The sequence below is a fragment of the Plectrocnemia conspersa genome, unplaced genomic scaffold (assembly GCF_051122295.1).
Source record: "Plectrocnemia conspersa isolate PC_06_02 unplaced genomic scaffold, ASM5112229v1 ptg000008l, whole genome shotgun sequence".
Lineage (NCBI taxonomy): Eukaryota > Metazoa > Arthropoda > Insecta > Trichoptera > Polycentropodidae > Plectrocnemia > Plectrocnemia conspersa.
In genome coordinates this window covers 26,838,097-26,858,026 of record NW_028277172.1, presented here as the reverse complement: position 1 = coordinate 26,858,026, position 19,930 = coordinate 26,838,097, and the positions used below count along the sequence as shown (strand labels likewise).

The following is a 19,930-nucleotide window of genomic DNA, read 5'->3' as shown; positions in this document are numbered from 1 at the left end:
TATTTACCATGGCCAAAAGACGGCCGAGGGTAGCACATTATATGGCGGACCGCGGCGAAAGTTTGCCGACCGGCGGTGCCTCGTCTGTCGGCCGCTCGTTTTTACATGTAACATTAATTGTAAACTTTTAATAAAAAAATTATTTAACATTTCACTTAAACTTAAACCTGTTTCAACTCCTAGCTATGCTCTCGTACAGATCGACGTACTTTGAGAAATCGAAACATCTCAGTGTCCGCAGAAAAAAAAGTTTTTTTTTTTTGGTAAGAATAAACGGCGATAGATAATTTGAGAGATTAAAATATATATGAACTAGCAAATTAAGCGTTTTCACTGCGACGACGACAGCACGATTTTATTGCTTTTGACGTGAATTTTAATTAGGGACGCAATTTGAGTGGTAGGTGGAGGATTTTTTCTTCACTTAAATTGGACTTGAAAATTAAATTTCACTTAATGAAATACCATTAATTTGTTAAAGTCTTGCCAAATTTTATTTCGACCTAAAAAAATCTGAAATGACGTATCTGTCAAAGAGTTAAGAAGTTAATAACTTCTGCTTTTCCAAACCTCATAAAACATTAATATCTTCAGGCCAATATATTTGTAGTTATCGAGCGGAATTTTTAATTCATTTTTTTAAATTTAGAATATTTATTTTTTTCATATTAATAATTTTTGGAGCTTTTTCGTTTAATAAATCGAAAATTATCAACTGCAGCACGTTTATAATCGGCTAAAATATTCTGTTTTCTTTTTTCAAAAACTATTTAAAAATACGTTTATTTTGTGACGCGTGGTCTTGCAGGTACAAACTTAATTTAACGTAACGTATTTAGCGTAATATTTATTTATTTTTATCTCGTGAAGGATCGTGTGTTTTAAATATGAACATCGAATCAATTTTTACAGCTAAACCTTTAGTAATTTAGTAGTAATAATCAAATTACTTGCATATAATTCTAGTTTAAGCGTAAAAGGGCTAGGGCGTAAAAGAGCTAAGTTATAGCGTCTCGCCAGCTCCTCCTTAGCCCTCAAGTAGCAGGTCGCCGCGGAGCGCGCTTGGACCAAGCGCATTTCGCGCCAGAAGTGCAATGGCGTGACTGGAGCTGGTCATTTCTTGCATTTACAGTCTCTCCGGCGATCGTTAGCCATGGGGGGCTTCGAGCACCCGTCGCTCGTCAAGGGCCAGACGTACCAGCTGATCGAGAAGCTGGTGGCGCAGGACGTAGCCGTCACGCGCGAGCAGCTCGAAACGTTCATAGAACTTCTCAACAAGGACCTGCCGCGCAAGGATAATGCCCGGAGGATCCTCAACATCTTCGACATAGTGTTGGACAAAATGCAGGTCTGTATGAGCGGTCGAGCAGTCGAAACTTTGACATAACCTCACTTCCGCGTCGAAAATTGCCAACTAAAGATGGCCGACCAAAATGGCGACTTGATTTTTTCAAATTTTTAATATATTCATATGTTGATACAGTTTGTAATTTTTTCATGTGGAAAACGAGTTAACGGCTCGAATAGTTTCTTTATCTATTTCAAATAAAATATGTAAGTTTGTTTACTGTCAATATTCATCATCTCCTTGATTTCTGCTCTGTGATTATTTTTATTTTTGCAACTATGTCTTTTTCTAACTGCAACTTCATTTGCAAACTTACATCTTTACTGTTGATTTTATCGCTTATTGCATAAAGGTGAAAGTTTACAATATTTTAATCTACTTGATCTAATTGTATTTACAAATGTATAACTATGTAACGCACTTTGTCTGTAATCGTTAATCTTATTCTGCGACAAATTTCAAAGATTAGGTTGTGATGACGAAAATATCAAATGGAGCAACTTACCAGTCAAGTTATATCTATAGCCCTAAACTGTCCTTGAAACTCAATTTCACATAATATAGTTTCACTGATGTATCGACCAATGATACATTATTATAATAAATCATTTGTTTGATACATTTATAACTTGACTAAAAGATAAAGATTTATGACTAACAGGCAATATCATTTTTATCCCTTTAAATGCCAGTGACTAATTAGTGAATCACCTGTTACTTCTTTTCACATGTAAGTATCTCTTTCTGAATATAATTATAAAATACTTGGTTTACTGATAAATGGATGCTAGTACAACAATCTTAATTAATTAATTTGTTTTAAAAAATTAACCAACGTGTGACTCACCGTTTAAGTCGCTCTGATTTCAGTGCAGAATACCTGAACAAACTCGCACTGTTGAACCAGTTAATATTCATCAAAATATCAGTAAAAACGCCAACGTCTCAAAATAAAGTTTTTTCAATATGTAAAAATTATTGTGCCAGTGACATCTATTGCTGAACTCAATTATGTCTGTCTAAATATTTGAATAAATCTTGGTTTTTCGGTATTATTTTTTAATAAATTTAATATATTTCACTACGGTTGCATATTGAACCATTTTTTTATATACGAATCGTATTTTTAGATGTATTTGTATAAAAAAACTGCCTGTACAACACATGCTGTGCTGTAAATTTTTTAGAATTCGACCAAATGGTTGATTACTTTTAATGATTAAATTTAGACAAAGCCAAAAGTTTTTACAGTAAAGTTTCGCGGGGACATAAATATTTACCAATAAACGGCACGTCGTTAAGTTTCACTGCATTTCTTATGAGCTGCCGGTATCTTAATTTTATCGCATCACAAATTCCATGAGCTGTAGATTGATCGTTAATTTTGTGTAAAACCAGATTGAGTGGAATTGTTTTGTTTATTTTTTCAGAATGGAGTGTTTCCTATAGTTTCTCAAATATGCAGTTCTATGCCTCTGATCATGAACTATCTGATAGAAGCTCTCCAACAGCCCGACGAGAACATCAAAATACTGACTCACTTGACAGAGACGCTCGTCAGGTTCTCCGCCGGCTTGTATCCGGTTCCGCATTCTGCGCTGTTCCAACCGATGATTTCGATATTGAAGATTTACTTCAATCGAACCGACCGGAATGTACCGCACGGAGATAAAGTATGTTCGCTATTTTACGACGATCAAACGATAAAATTAAATGACGACTTTTGATTTCAGATACTTAAAATATTCGAATCGTTCATAAAGAGCCTTTCGAACCAGGACAGAACCAAATTCGTAGAGCAGGGTCTCTCCGTTTGGTTGAAAGATATGATATCGTTTATATTTTTGAAGGAAAATAAAGAGAGACAGTTCGGGTTGACTGTCTGCGATTCCATCTTCGAAGATTTGATCACTTTGCAGTATCTAAATTCTCCAGAGTGGCCAGCGGTGATAAAGAATATTACAGATTCTAAAGCGTAAGATACAATTTTATAATATTATAAATCAGTACAATTAATTATAACTCACTGCCAGCAATTTATTGCTGGCATTCAACCGCACAAATGATTGTTGGCATATTTTATCGCCAGGCAATATATATAATTTATATGAATTTATTGATCATTTTAAATTGAAAATAAGTATTTTATATCGCTAGCCCATTTTACCGTTTAGAAGCAACGAGGTGTGCTTTTACAAACTTGCTTACTCATTATAATGATATGCTGTTCTAAAATGTCTATGCAACCCAATTTCACAGTTACGAAACATACATTTGCTGTTCAAACCAAAACCTAACCTATACGAATTAATCTAATGGAAGGTCAAAAATTATAATTAGTTTTAGAAGTTTGATTACATTGGGTTTGGGTTTGAACAGCAAATGGAATTTTGAATAATAGAGCGCAAAATATAAATATCACTACTCGGTCAAAAATCAGGCTATTGTCGTCATAGTGCAAATGCTCGGTTATATAGTGTTTTTATAATAATATTACTACTCACAAGAAGTAAGAATTTAATTAGATACATCTAAACAGAATTTTGACCAATAGAAAACTGCAAAAAACAATTATCACTTCTCAGAAGTCAAAAATTCACGTCAAAAGCAATAAAATCGTGTCGGCGACGCTGCAGTGGGAACACTCAATATCGAGCATTCCCACTACACATAATTGTTTTTGTGCTCTATTGACCAAAATTCGATTTTAATATACTTCATCCAGTCCTTGGAAGTCGGAAGTTAAAAAACCATCGTCGTAGTGGGAATGTTCGGTTTTAAATTGTAGACCATGGTCTATATACATACAGATCTAGACTAGGAGTTGTTAAAAAACATATTAAATAAAATTTCACTGCGTAGATGTTTTTTTAAAATAAATTTCACCGTTAGTATAAAAAAAAAATACTTCATAAATATATCTTATTTTATAAACGTCTTTATATTTTTTGTATCAGAGGAATTTACACTTTGATAAAAATAAATTAATTAGTTAGAATTATATTTTATTTAGATAATTGTGCATAGAAAAGATGACAATTTCTCTTTGTAATTGCTAATAATTTAGATGATCAAAGTGCGGCTCTTAAAGTTGTGCTTTTATAATATATATTTTAATATTTTGTACCAAAATTTTCGCTATATGGATTTCATTAGGTTGGGGGTTTGGGTTTGTACAGCAAATGGACGTTTCGCAACTATTACAGTGAAGTTAAATTTTTATTAGTACGAATATAATTTACTATCGATATATAATTCCATCAGTGAAACTGTATTTGTTCACTGCGCGGATAGTAAAAATAACACATATAGAAAAACTATTATTAATTTGAAATAAATTATGTAAAATAAATTTATATAAATGTAGTGGATCCTCAAGCGATCCGGTAGAGGTTCGAAAGTGGAATGAAAGAACGATATGGAGTGGCGTTGTTTATTCGCAGCGGCGTCGTGGTAGGACGGGTTAGTGCCAGTCCTCACCGTACGGTGGCCGGCTGCCGGAGGAAGAAGAGCGTTTTGCAGTAAACAGGCTGCTTTATAGGCACACTTTCGGCCTTGACAATGTTTATGTTGGCCATAACCCAGTATACAATATACTAACTTAATCATACAGCTTATATACTAACTTAATCTGGATTTCATTAGGTTGGGGGTTTGGGTTTGAACAGCAAATTTTCGTTTCACAACTATTAGAGTGAAGCTAAATTTTTATTAGTACGAATATAATTTACTATCGATTTATAATTCCATCAGTGAAACTGTAATTGTTCACTGCGCGGATAGTAATAATAACACATATAGAAAAACTTTATTCTTAATTTGAACTAAATAATGTAAAATAAATTTTGTATAAATTGTGTTTATTTAAATTAAATAAAGACTGTGACCTAACAGGTTAATCCAATGTGTCACGATGGTCGAAAATAATATATAGTATTATTTCAATACATAATTAAAATAATACATAAAACGAAACAAAAAATCATAAAATAATAAGTATACATTGCGGGGTGATAAAATATTCTAGCGGTCATTTATAGGCTTTGAATTGATTATGCAATCAATTGACGCGACTAAACTGCTACCAATTAATTGCTGGTGGTGAATTGCGGACGTTAAATTTTACATATATAATAACAAAAGAGAGCAATACTTGCTTTGTCGAGTTCGAATTACTGTTGCATAAATGTGCAGACTACTGGATGTGGTAAAATTGATTTATCTGTTTATACATACATCTTAGTGTGTTTGAACTGCTTCAAAACATCGACGAACAAAATTTTATTTGGTGCAATTTAACTGAATTGTTTTAAGAGCAAAATAACATATGATGAAATTAATTAAATACTATTTTGCATCAGGGCTTCAAATTGTAATTTTTTCATTTCTGTTTTCGTCCTAAAAACGTTTTTTTATATAATTAATATTTTAAATGTTTTTATTTGTAATAAAAATATAATTTCTAACATAATTTAGAACATTTTGTTCCTTCTTTTGTAATAAGCACACTACATGAATTGATACAATAATATAAGTAATAATAATCAATAATTAATTAAAGGTATAATAATTAGAAATAGAAGTAGAGAGCTCAACGTTCTGACCAATGCTTGCTCGCTCGCACTTAATTTGTCCAACAGTAATGCGCAAACAATTCATTATTTCCGTTGCGACTAACTTCATACATTAAACGTGAATATGTTCCTATATTAATATTGCTGCAAAGTTACATACAAATTTTTAACATTTCAGTTATCCGGAGGTAATGGTGAATCTCTTAAAACAAAACGATCCATTATGGGAACAATTATGGATTTGTATCATCAAAATCACTAGAAAAGAGTTGCACAAGATCGGCGGCGCCATAAATCCACTTCTCTTTGTGATACAGGAAGCTTTCAAAAGCAGCGTCGAATTTAAGATAAAATCTTTCCATTGCCTCAGAGAACTGGTGAACAATTACACGTTAGACGTGAACATTCTGTACAACGCTAAACGGATCCAAGTGGTGACTGTCGCCTTAGAGTCGAACAATGCCAAAACGAAAGCCATCGCCGTCGTCAAATACGAAACGTGGTGGCACTTCATCTCGAAACTCGGACCGGACGTCATAAAATACGAGAAGGTGTTGAAGTCGTTCTTTAAGTTCTGCTTCGGCGAACCGAACGCTAACGTGAACGCTTCATTCGCCAGCCCGGGCAGAGTGTTTCCGCCGGTGCAGAAGATGATCATAAAGTCCTTCATCGAATTATGCGGACACCGTGAGTCCTGCGGATGTACGAAAATTGCTAGTTTTCATCTAGGAGAACCAATTATCGGACCAACAGCTATCGAAAAGTATAAAGAATTCATTCTGCACGGTCTGAAACAGGTCACCGTTTATGCACATACGCATATGAGCGTTTGTGATAAAGAACTCTTCGACGAAAACGTTCAGAGTCTGAAATGCACTTGGGCGTCAATCGTGCTTTCGGCGTCCAAAATAAAATCGGCGGAGGCGAATCAATCACTCCTGAGATCGCTGATCGACTTGGTAGCGAATTTAATCGAGGTATTTCAAAACTTTATTATTTTAAGATGTATGTAGTTACAGTTTCTACTCTCCTTCTATTGCTTCTTTGAGAATTCTGACCCTGAATAAAATAATAGTCATAAATATTTTATTCAGGGCAGAATAAATTTCAAATTGTTAAAATGAAAATAGCACAGTCTGAATTAAAATATAGGATGATCAGTATTAAAAGAATGGATGGATAATTATTTTATTCAGGGTTAGAATGAAAATAGAATATGGTCAGAACAAAAATATTGGATGATCAGAATTAAAATATAGGACGATCATGTGAATTGAAAAAAATATAACATTTATAAATATAATAAACTATTTATTTTTAAAATATATAAATAGGTGTAAATGAGCGTTGGTTAGAAAGTGAACACCCCATGAATAACTCAACAAATCTATTCATAATTGTATGTAGGATGCGAAGCAAAAATAATGACAGCTGAAACAGAGAGCATGCTTTGTGTTGCCATCTGACAATGTTGTGAGCCCAATCAAGCAAATTAGTCTTAAAATACCTTGATAATAGTAATGATAATGAACTGTCGACTTGCGAATGACAGATTGATCAGTTGTATCATCTGCGTTACAGCAATAACAACATTATTGCACACTAAATAATTATTGTCAAAATATTTCTTTTCATTTAATATAAATTCTAACTATTAAATATAAATTCTGACCATCGAATATTTGTTCTGGCAGCTTATAATCTGACCATTTTTTAACTCTTTGCGATCAGAGAACTTCGTGATACAATCTGCAAAGCACTCAAAATCAATTATGCGCAGTTTAAATGCAATTTTTAAAAAATAAAAAAAATCATAGATAAATAGAAAAAAATAAAACAAAACAATGTATAAAAAACTATTTTTTATTTAAATTATTCACTTAACATTTATAAAGTTCGATAATATAAATGGTCTTCAATAATTATCAACAATAATGTAGTATTATTTTTAAAGATTTTTGAAGTTGTAAAAATAAAATATTCTCTAATATTCCTAAAGTTCCTAAAAAAGTTGAAAATAAATATAGACTATTCCTTTGCATTATTGTACACAGCAAAAGTAAATTCGTCGTCTCCATTATCAGCATTTTTTTTACGTTTATTCATCAGTTTTTGGGTCAAAAGGTTTTTTTTCAAAGGCTTGAAACACGAAGACTTATGAACTTGATCAATCAATATTTTAAACTGACGCAAAAAATGTTCTGGAGAGTGAAATCACATAAATTCCCACGTTTCTCCAATTCAAAAAAAAAAACTAAATGAATGAGCCGTAGTAATAACATTTTTACTATCCGAAAAAATTCGTCATTGCTAAAATTAACACCATTTGTTAAAAATAAACATTTCCATTAGAACAGTATTATTAACTTTTATAACTTTGTTCGCAAAGTGTTAATACAAATTCTAACCCGAGTAATGTATATTCTAACCATACCCATATTAAAATTCTGATCTGAAAAATCACTCATCCTTCGATTTATGCGGTATTTTTTTTGCGCGGTTTCACTTTAATTTAAAATATGTATGTTTTTAACGTTCAGCGCTGCAAATCGCAGCGATGACGTCACCTCGTACGTACATAACCTATATTCATCTGTCTGATATATCTTATATTATATTTTTGTATGAATTCCTTGCCTTTTTTTACGCGAGGTTTCTAAAGAACGTATCTACCGCGCAAATCAGGGGATGGGTGTACTCAAAAACTCTAACAGGCGGCCTATGTTTAAAAAAAATAGTGCACACGTTAAATTTTAAAATGTAAAGAATAAACTATAGTTTTACAAATTACACGTATTTAAGTTATCGACATGTAAGTGTTATCAATCTGTATGCTATATGTATTTATTGTATCAAAACATCTAATTCACATATATATACATTTCAGACGTCTATGACCGATCCGCTCTTTGCCGAGATTATACTGACAATAATAATTCCATCTCTGATAGTCGAAGATGGATACAGCGCTAAATACCTGAATCAAGAAAAGTTTAAATACTTGGATCGATACACTCCCATTCAGGCGTTGATTCGGTTAATCTTAACACCGACGCTGTATCACAAGTGAGCATAAAAAATCTTCTTTGTAATATCAAAGTTGACGAAATAATATTTTTTATTTTATTTTTCAGAGAAAACGTGAATAAAGTGTATCAAACCTTCGAAGATGTCATGGAAGTTGGACTTTCGCACGACGAAAACAATTTTCCGAACTGGTTTCTCAATGAAATTGAGCCGGCCAACAACGGAACGATCTTGTGGTGCAGTATGGCTAGAGTTTTATCAAATCAGTCGAATCAGATAAACGCCGAAATCATATCCAGTGTTTTAATGTGGCCGTTATTTAACGAAAAACTCATCGATGACGATTTCACGGTTTGAAATATTTTTATATATCTTATCCAATATGAACTTTATTAAATTTTTATTTTGATATAGTCAAAAAATTAATAAAACTATCAATATAATTTATTTTTTCTCATTTAAAAATATATTTTTAGATATTGAACGTATTAGTATCATGGAAGAAACTATACGGCATACCTAATAATAAAATTAAAATCGGAAAACAAAAAACACTAGCAACTCTAAAGGAAGAGATCTATGCGGTGATTGATCAAGGATCGAGAGGATTTTTTGCGTTTATTATTACGGCTATAATCAAGAAACAAGCCGAAGAAAAATCCGGTGAGCTGTCGACTATAATTAACTATTAAATATACTTATATTTCATCAGCCGATGATTATAAACGGCGACTGAAGTACTCGCACTCTCATCGAAGCGTACAATTAGACTCGGTTCATGCGCCGCTCTCTGTAATCTTGGTGCTCGTCTGTAGAGCTTCAGCTAGTGCTGTAAGGCCGGAGAGATATAATCGCGACGAAAATATAATTTTCTAAGCTATGGAGTTATTCTTTAAAATCCATCTCTTCCCTCAAGTCATAGGATGAGATGTAACGTTTGACTTCTACATTTTAATGTTTCAATTAGGCCAACGTGAACTTTGAAACGCTTCGATAGGTGTGAGATTATGACGATTCTTTAGTAATATGAGGCTATTTTGTATTTGATATTGTGTTATGCTATTATAATGCTGTTTTGTTACTTACATTAATTATTTATTTTAGGGGACACGTCTTCAACTCAACGGCTATCAGTGCCACTGTGTCAACATTTGAATATGTTCGAAAAAGGAAACTTGAGCAATGTGCAGCTATCTGCGCTAGTAATTTCTCTCAAAGATTTAGCGACAATAATGGAACTCTATTATTGCCACAGTCTTGCTTCGTCGCAATCGACCGAGGTTCTAATACCAGCGATACTGAAATTAATCAACGTTTTGATAACTCATTATGACGGATGCGAAGCTCAGGTATGAATTTCATGTTACTTCCAATGATAATATTCTACATTTTCCAACACTCGCTATAGTCAAACTTTTTGTTCAATGCGGATTTTATCAGACGCGTATATAAAACGGCAGTTTTTTACTAGCACTTAATCTGCAGATCATCAGATTTAAATTATTATTTTTTTAATTATATTCACCATTCACTTTAGAAACACATTTTTATTTTATACACTTCGTAAAGAAAAACAAAATTGTTAATAGTTCACCAATGAATGGTACTTTTCATAACAGCTACCTTTGTGGAGCAGAATGGCACAGGATGTTTTTTTTATTGTGTCAACAAGTAATCTGTTTATAAAAAATCTGACATTTAATTCTTCTATTACATATTTTTAATATATGTCATTAATAATATTTTAATTTATATGGATAATTTTGATCATTTTGAATATTGTTTTTAATTAAATAATACATTTTCGATAGTCTGATACTTTCCTTAGTTTAGAGAGAGAGAAAAGTATAGATCCCTACTATGAAACTGTTCAGCAGAACAGTTTCATAGTAGGGATCTATACTTTTCTCTCTCTTATTCTTTTTTACTCTAACATGGCCCAGTGACTCCAAATATTATTTAATTAAGCCTTTAACTTACCATATTAATCGGTATATGTTATTTCAGTCATCCGCGGAAGAGTCTACAACTCCAGTATTCATAAACTTGCTGTTGGACTCTTTGAACTCTTTACAATCGTCGACGTACTTCAACAAAATAGCCAGCAGGGTCGTTGTATTAATTTGTATACTGTTGAAAGTCTACAAGCACTCTCTCGACATAGAAACTAAATGTTGCGATCTATTGAATTCTCTGTTGAAGAACAAGTCTAACATCAAGTTAGAAAGTAGCGAGATCATCAGCATAAAGCAGACTTTAGATTCGATCAAAAAAGTCGCAAAAGACGTCAAGAAAGAGACAAAGAAAGACGATGACTTTGTCGTCATCAAACCGAACTGGAAGTTCGATCCCAAGAATCTGACCGATCGGCAGATAGATGCACTGAAGAGGCGAAGAGACGACATTCCCGCCCTACACGAAGATCTGTCTCAATCGCAAGACGAGTATTCGTTGCAGGTTTGGAAACTGCCCGGCTACAATTCTGAAGATTCATCTAAAAGCGCCGATAAGAATATAGCTCCGCACATAAGCGAGCGCATTGCGAAGATGATCAACAATTGCAATGGTAGCGATTCGGAACTGCGAGCGTTACAACCGGCTGCGGCTTCGTCGCCGCTGCAAACTCCGAGCAAGATCGTCGATCCTTCCAAGCGAACGGCTCAACTTATCAAAATGTGCACTCCGGAATCTAAGGAGAACCGTCTGAAAGCGGAGGAAAAAGAGCCCACTGATAAAGTTCGCAATCGTTCCGCCGTCATGAAAGAGTCCAACGGAACCATTCAGTCTAGCGAAAAAATCACAAGTGCGGAATCGCCAGCGACTCGTAAGAAGAAATCTATTCTATTGAGGCTTCGCGAAAATATTAACAAAACATTAAAATGCCCCGATAGTAAAGATGATGAAATCGAAGAAGTCAAAATAATAGATACAAAACAAAACGAAGAAACTGAAGTCGTTAAAATAATAAAAAATAAAGAAAACGACGATATTAAATTAGACGAGAGCGTAATCGAAACACCCGTCGAAGCGAGTGTTATAGTTGAATCAAATATTAAAGAAGATGAACGAGTCGAACCACAAAAAGAGGATAATAACAAAGTTGAAACGCAGCCGATGGATGTAGATGTAGATACCGAATCTGAAATACCGCCGACATTAGACGTTGAAGTCGTAGAAATTGAGAAAAATACATTGAAGAGACCTATTCGCGCTAAACGAAAAACTAGTAAACTGTTAGCATCTGAAGAAGTGAAACCGACCAGGAGGTATAGAAGAAGAAATAGTACAGCGACTTTAAATTTAGAAAAAGAAATTCAACCGGATCCAAGTGAAGTAGATGAGCGATCCAATCTTGGAAATGCAGATGAAGATAAAAATTTACAAATTCAACCGAGCGTTGTGGACGGTGAACGGGATAGTCGATCAAATTCCGACAACGAGGAAGATAAGAATTCGCAACAAAATATAGACAAACCAAACAAAAATAAAGACACAAAAATTAATAAGGAGAAAAAAAATAAAATTAAAACTATTACTGCAGATATCAATAATGACAAAGATAATTCACAACTTAATCTTGAACTTGAAAATGCAGACATTAATAAGAAATCAAAAATCCAGCCCAGTAATATAGACAAAGGTAATAATTCAGAAACAAAACTTAGCGATGAAGACAAAGATAATTCGTCACAGAAATCTGATATAGAAGATAATTTGGATCTCAATTCTGGGAATGCGGAAAAAGATCAAAAACTCAGCCCTAGCGATACCGCTAAAGACCAAGATTCACAGCTCAGTATTAGCAGCGAAGAAAAAGACCAGAATTCCGAAATCAAAGTTAGGAAGACAAGAAAAAGGAGGCTCACAATCGCCATCGCCTCGGAAAATTTAGACAGCCAAGAGCTGAAAAAGAAGAAATCAAAATCCAGGCTGCTGAGCCAGCTGCAGATCGAAACCAACGAGGGTCATCCGTTGATTCTGAACTGCTCCGAAGCTCGCCGCACCAGAAGATCCTCGACTGTATCGGCCAGTAAACCCATTGATAGCTTGTTTTTAAAAGAACCGATCATTCCATGCAAAAGCATATTTTCGCAAGAGACTGAAGAAATGAGCGGAAGTATGAACACCGAAAGCAGTCAAGATGTAATCGGAAGCTCTCAAGAAGACACTATTTTATTTAGAACTGTTTTATCTAAGAGTAATAAATCTACTCCTGATGTGACCGTAAACGAACCGACTATAGAAAAAATCACCGAAGCTGAAACCGAGCCGTTCGTGAGTCTCGCGGAAGCCGATACCGAGCCGTTCGTGAGTCTCGCGGAAGCCGATACCGAGCCGTTCGTGAGTCCCACATATCCGTCTGACGAACCTGTAAAATTAAACACCAGCATCGTTATGTCGCCGTGCATTGATCACGACGACGAAAGGACTCTGGAATTCTTAAACGACACCGTCAACATTTCTCCTATCAAAGTTTCATCATCGCCTGAAGAGAGCGGTTCGCCTCAATCGAAAGATCCGACGTCTCCAGATTTATTTACAAACGAGAAAATGAGCCCAGTGAAAACATCGCCGCCGAAAGCGAAGAAACCCAACACTCCTAGTGGCAAGTCGATAAAAAGCGACTGGACGACGATGATCGGCAGCAGGACGGCGCAGATGTTCAGTCTGTGCATGCAAGACGATAAAAATGCGAAACTGCTATCTGAATGCGACTCCGATCTCGCCGGCTCACCGCCAAAGTTGATCGAGCACATGCCACTCTTGGGATTCACGAAGGACTTGTCGAGCGCCATGGCAAGTCCAGTCGGTCCGTCCATTTTGAAGAGGAAGCACGAAGCCGATGAATTTGGATCATCCCCAGCTTCAAAGGTAACCCTTACTTTTATATCGAATACTACTGACAATTATATTTGGAACAATTTCATTAATTATCATACAACTTTTTGAAGAGACAAATCTACTAAAGGCTATCATTTTCTAAGAAGCAGGGTCCATAGGTGGTCGCCTGGGCGCCAAAAATCAAAATAAAGTTGTAACATTTCCTTTTTTCAAACGTTCAAACAGTACTACTAAAAAAATCTAAATTTGCTTGGTAAGCATACATGCGACCATGTGCACACAATCAAAGACCACTAATAATTAGAGAACATCTAGGCTAGTGAATGTCATTTGAAAATAACTTTTTTAAATTGAACTTAAATTATTTTCGATAATATGCCAATTACGTTGGGATTCTATAGTTGCCATTTTTGTTATGTTTAAAAGTGCAAAATATATTCAAATATTTTTTAAAAATATATATAGATAATAATGTTAGATTCCTTTAACAGGGACGTCAATTGGGAAGAGACCTTCCCCCCCCCCCCTTGAATTTACCCAGAAAAATGCATGTCATTTAATGAAATCGAAATACTAAAAACAAAGACCTCTGAATGGCCAACTTTTGCCCCTCTCCCTGCAAAAAGCTGAAATGACGTCCCTGATTCTAAACCAGAAATTCTCAGGTTATCCCTCAAAGAAAATCTAAAAAGACAGTCTCGAATCTATCACAAAAATATTTTTTAAATTTATAATTTCAGTAAAATCATATTGGAATACTTTTTCACCGGTAAATATATATTTTTACCAGTAAAAATATAATTTATCTGACAGGTGCTAGTAAAATAATATGATTTCAACTTTTTTATTTACATACATATCATTATTTATTTACATGCGATGCATAAATGTTACAGTGAATGTAAATTTTTCAGTGAAATTGTATTTTCACTAGTTTTTGCTTAGGGTGTTAAATAAGTTACGGCTGGCTCTGGAATTAACTAATACACTGAATTTTAAATTTTGTGTACATATGTATCTATGCTGGATACATCATTTGTATCGATGAGTCACCCCTTATCTCATTTTTCTTGGAAGTGATTTAGCATGGCATTTATGTTCCCCATAATAGAGAAGACATAAGAGTCACATTAGTTAATGTATTTCTTTTTTTCACAGGCGAAGAAGCGACGAGTAAGCTTCCACGATCCTCCCGTGTCGACTACCATGAGCGTGGAGAAATATCTCAAACCATACAGTCTAGAAGAAGACCCTCCGACCAAACCCGAAAGACCGAAACGCGTTAGCGTCGTTGCTAAATGTCTGTTAAATAAAATTGAAAACCATGCGTCAGAGTTCAAACCCGTCTCCGAAACCGACTCTCAACTCTCAGAGGTCTGTTCGCTGACGGTCGACTCTCCACCGCCCCTTGGAATCATCACCAATCACATGCTCGATGACACCGATCCGATCTATCCGAATCTAATCGACTGTCATGATTCGATAAGTGTCATTTCGGTAGATTTGTCCTCGCAAATGTGGAAAGATAATTTGTTGGAAGAACTGAAAGACAAAGTCGTCACCATAGGCGACTTGGCTAAACTCTCGGAGCTAGAAGTGAACAGATTGCCTATCAAAACGCCCAAGATACAGACCGTTCTGAAAGTCTTGGGAGAATATTATGACATGATTTCGAATAAAGTCTCGAGTGACGAATCCTTGGCGACGGAAGTCCTGCAAGGCTTATCCGAGACGCAGTTCAAGAGCTCCGGCGATGTCGAAACGCCGATCGAAGAGAATCTCACCGAGATCTTCGTCGCCGAACGGGACTCGACGACCGACGTCGACATCACCGTATGCGAAGAAGCCGATTTCAATAAAATGCTGGATAACGTTCCAGTGCTAATTTTAAAAGACTATATTTATAATAAGATTGAGTGTGAGTCGAGTTTTAAAGAACACTTTAAAGATATAGTAGAAAGCATCGCCAACAAAAAGAAGTTGAATCTCTTTCGCGATAGCTTGTCAAAGATGTTATCCGAAATGGATAGTTAATAATATTGACAAATGCCATATGAATGTACAATGAATAATATAAGAATCAAATGGTGCGTTTTTGTATATACCGGTTAAATATAATTGCGGTGGTGAGTCAAATGAGAACTAAATATTTTTTAGAAGCTAACACTGCTTAAAAACATCTAGCAGGCAACAAAAATCGATCTGTGTGAATCTTACAATTTGTGGAACTAGTAGTTAATGTCGATAAATGAGGCTATTTTATTTATTAGAGCGTCACATGCATCACTATAATGAATTTCAATGGGTGTCATCGCTAAACACCACTGTTGCAAATGCGGGAAATATTTTAAGCCACTACTGTTTTTGTGTTGCATGCCTGTTTATTACAGGACAATAAAGCAGTGTTTGCACTTTCGAAGTTTTCATTTAACTCGCCATTGTATTTTTAGATTATTTAAAGATAAGATTTTTACATATGACTCATAATAATTTGTATACTGTACCTGTTTTGTGACTTTGTTTCTATTTATGTATTTGGCGATCATTTTTTGTTCGAAGTATTTTTATTGACATAGTGAAGTTCTATTTTTTTAAGTCTAGTCTATTTATTTTGGATTTCGTTTAGTTTTTATCATATATTTGGACAATTTTCAAGTATCGGAAATTGCGATTTGAGTGTCTCTTAGGTTAAGGATCGACTGTTTAATGATACGAATTGAGTTCAGTATAAAATTAGCACTTTATTATAAAAACGTATATATATATATAAATAAAAAAATTCGGTAACACTTCTATTTTTTTAATATATATATTTTTGTATATATGTTCGTATACCAGCAGCGGTGCGGTGCGTCCATACAAGCTATGGAAACGCCACTTCCTTTCTTTCATTTCCTCAATTAATATATAAAGAACGCTAGATTGAATTTGGAAATAGTATATTTATTATAATATCAATCTATCGTTCAAATGTAGGAAAATTTTTCACCAGCAATTAAGTGCTAGCAATTTACCACCTTATCAATGCAGCAATGAGATGCGTTTATTTACAAACAAGCTTATTTATTACTTGATTGACAATGTGGCAAGTCTTATAAATTAAATTTTTAAATCAAAATGTATTTTATGTTGTTCTAAAATGTCTGAAATTCAATTGACGGTTGCGAAACGTTCATTTGCTGTTCAAACCAAAACCTAACCTAAACGAATTAATCTAATAGAAGTTCAAAAATTATAATTAGTTTTAGAGGTTTGATTACGTTAGGTTTGGGTTTGAACAGCAAAATATAAGTATCACTACATGGTCAAAAATCGTGCCGTTGCCGTCAAAATGGAAATGCTTGGTTATTTAGTGTTTATTCTATGACTTTCTTATAATAATATTACGACTCACAAGAAGTAAAAATGTAATCAGGTACATCTAAACTAAATTTTGACCAATAGAAGAGCGCAAAAACCAGTTATCACTTCTTAAAAGTCAAAAATCCACATCAAAAGCAATAAAATCGTGTTGGTTCCGTCGCAGTGGGAATGCTCTTAACCAAGCATTTTTGACTTCCGAGAAGTGATAATTGTTTTTGCGCTCTCCTATTGACCAAAATTCGATTTTATTATACTTAATCCAATCTTCATTTATTATACTACTATATAACTATATATTTTTTAGATAGTTCTGCAAAGGAAAGCTGACAATATCACTTTAAATTGTCAAAAAAGAAAATTTTCACTATGCGAATTTCATTAGGTTAGGTTTTGGTTTGAACAGCATAAACGTTTCGCAACTGTTGCAGTTAAGTTATAATTTTTCTAACTAGACCAGTTAAAATGTATCAAAAATTTAATATATAATTTTACTGGTCAATTATTAGTATTAGTATATTTATTCACCGTGCGGGTGGTACAGATAACAGAAACAACTTATTTTCAATTTAAAATGATAAATTATATGTATTGCCTGGTGTAATTTAAGCTAGCAATCATTGTTAATGCGATCAATTACCGGACGGTAAACTGCTAGCGATTAATTGCTGGCGGTGAATTTATAGAATGTATTAAAAGTCAATACTGTGAAATTCGATTTAAACATATATCTAATAAAATAGATACAGGATGCATAATGCCACTGATGTACACATATACACTCACTCACAAAAACAATTTTTAACTCGATGCTGAAAATTCACTCATATAATATAAAACATACATTAGAACGGTCTTAAAAGCGTTCAGTCATTACAGTCAATAATTTAAAACTAACTTAAAAATAACATAATATCACTAAAAAAATTGATAACGTTCAACAATTTTGATGAAAAGTTGTGGAATCGACGATTCGTTTTTAAATTATACATTTAATAGTAATTTTTATAGAATTACTGTACATTTATAAATTAATCCCATTCTTTTAATAAAAAAATACCCACGTCTTCGATAATTAATAATAACAATTTTTTTTATTTTGCTAAATAAATTAAGGCAAATTCTTTTTTACAAGTATCGTTTTACACGATTAATAGTATTTAAGTATGCGCTAGTATCGACGAAGACGCAAGATCGGTATCGATAATTCAGATTTTACCCATGTGCGTCTCCGAATATCGTACAATTCTGTTCTTATAAAAATATCATAGATTTGGTTTATACGTACATATATAAATATAATGGAAAAATATTATTAAAATAGATGTTATCTAATTATAATCACAAGTTTGATTTAAAAATTAATACACTAAAATAATCTCAATTTTGCCAATAACCAAAATTGCGATTATTCTAATAATCTTCATAGCTTCGAAGCCGAGTTCCGAACCGGTTCTGACATTTCGAGATGAATTTTGACTTTTTAAATACGCAACATATTTACAATTAAAATAAACCTAAACGACATAAATACGTAGAAAAAGTGTATGTACATTCGTCTCTTGTTTATATACAATTTTTTAATATCGCTTAATGAGCGGCGCTCGCAGTTTCGTTTCAGTCTCACGGAAACCGCAGCTCGCCGACGTATTTGTGCTGCAAGTTGTGATGCGAAGACGAGCGTTGAGGGAGGCGAGCCGGCTGCAACGCATGCGTCGAATAAGACCTCACCGGCCTGTCGTCCGGGGACGGCTTCCTGACTACCCTCGACCTGTCATCCTGTCTCTTGATCCTGTCGTCTGGCTGATTCCTCTTGCCGTCGTCTTGAGCGGCGCGCCTATTGCCCTCTTGCCTCTGACGATGCCAAGCTCTCTCCGCATCGTAGCCGTACAAATCCAACTGCTGCGGTACGAACTGACTCACCGACTGGACGTGATGATGAGACCTCCTCCAGCCTTCTTCATACCGCTTCCTCGTAGTCTCGTCTTCAGCGTTGCGTCTCTGAGATTTACTCGAACTAGACTCGCTTGAATCTTCCCCCGACGTCCCAATTCCTAAATCCTTCTCCTCTCCATATTTAAAACCACCGTTCTTAAATCCTTTCCCATTATACATATTCTCGTTCAAGACTAACTGTGGATGCGGAATGCAATATGGATGAGGACAAGCTTTCTCTACTTTCGACATTTTAATATCGTCGTCGTCTTTGAACGAAGTGCAGCTTCCGGGACCGAACAGAGATAACAACACTGGCAACAACAAAATACCGTGCATAGCTCCGAAGAAGATGACCAAGAACACCATTTTAAAGAACACTAAGAATATATAACTCTCGGCCAGGATCAGAGCCACGACTCCTAAGATGGTACTAGAAGCGCCCTGGATAATCGGAAGGCCTAGAGAGTATAGACACTCTCGCACTCGGTCGTCCGGCTTCTTGGCTTTGGAAGTCATGTAGGCGTAGCAGATGTGAGCCGTGAAGTCCACGGAAAAACCGATGCACATGATGAGGTTTATCATGGATATAGAATCCAGATTGACGTCCCAGAGAGCCATGTAGCCGACGACGCCGATCTCTATAGAAATGATGCTGAAAGCCACCCACAGCGAACACAGGAAATTGGGGATGAAGATGGACGAGATGATCATCATGATGATGGCTCCGACGACCATGTTTTGAATGGACACCGGTCTGACTAGTTGGAACTGGAATAAAAAAATAAAAAATCAGTAACATAAATTCTATAACTATTTTACTTTGCTGTCTGAGTAATACATG

At 34.7% G+C, this 19,930-nt stretch overlaps 2 protein-coding genes across 5 annotated transcripts in view; one reads left to right on the top strand and one right to left on the bottom strand.

Moving 5' to 3' along the window:
- Positions 1-1,073: 1,073 nt before the first annotated feature.
- On the top strand, positions 1,074-16,580 carry LOC148233593 (uncharacterized). Its single transcript, XM_088191161.1, has 10 exons — positions 1,074-1,348; positions 2,779-3,021; positions 3,082-3,323; positions 6,101-6,899; positions 8,810-8,988; positions 9,057-9,300; positions 9,426-9,612; positions 10,054-10,298; positions 10,957-13,821; positions 14,950-16,580. The coding sequence occupies exons 1-10, from the start codon at positions 1,154-1,156 to the stop codon at positions 15,823-15,825; spliced, it is 6,075 nt and encodes a 2,024-aa protein (XP_088047287.1). The 5' UTR covers positions 1,074-1,153; the 3' UTR covers positions 15,826-16,580.
- The window catches only part of Ptr (patched domain-containing protein), a 67,491-nt gene continuing 64,073 nt past the window's right edge, over positions 16,513-19,930 (bottom strand). For all 4 annotated transcript variants that reach the window (XM_088191164.1, XM_088191166.1, XM_088191165.1 and 1 more), the window contains exon 12: positions 16,513-19,857. In XM_088191164.1, the coding sequence (XP_088047290.1) occupies positions 18,775-19,857 (1,083 nt within the window). In that variant the 3' untranslated portion in view covers positions 16,513-18,774. The remainder of the gene's footprint in view (positions 19,858-19,930) is intronic.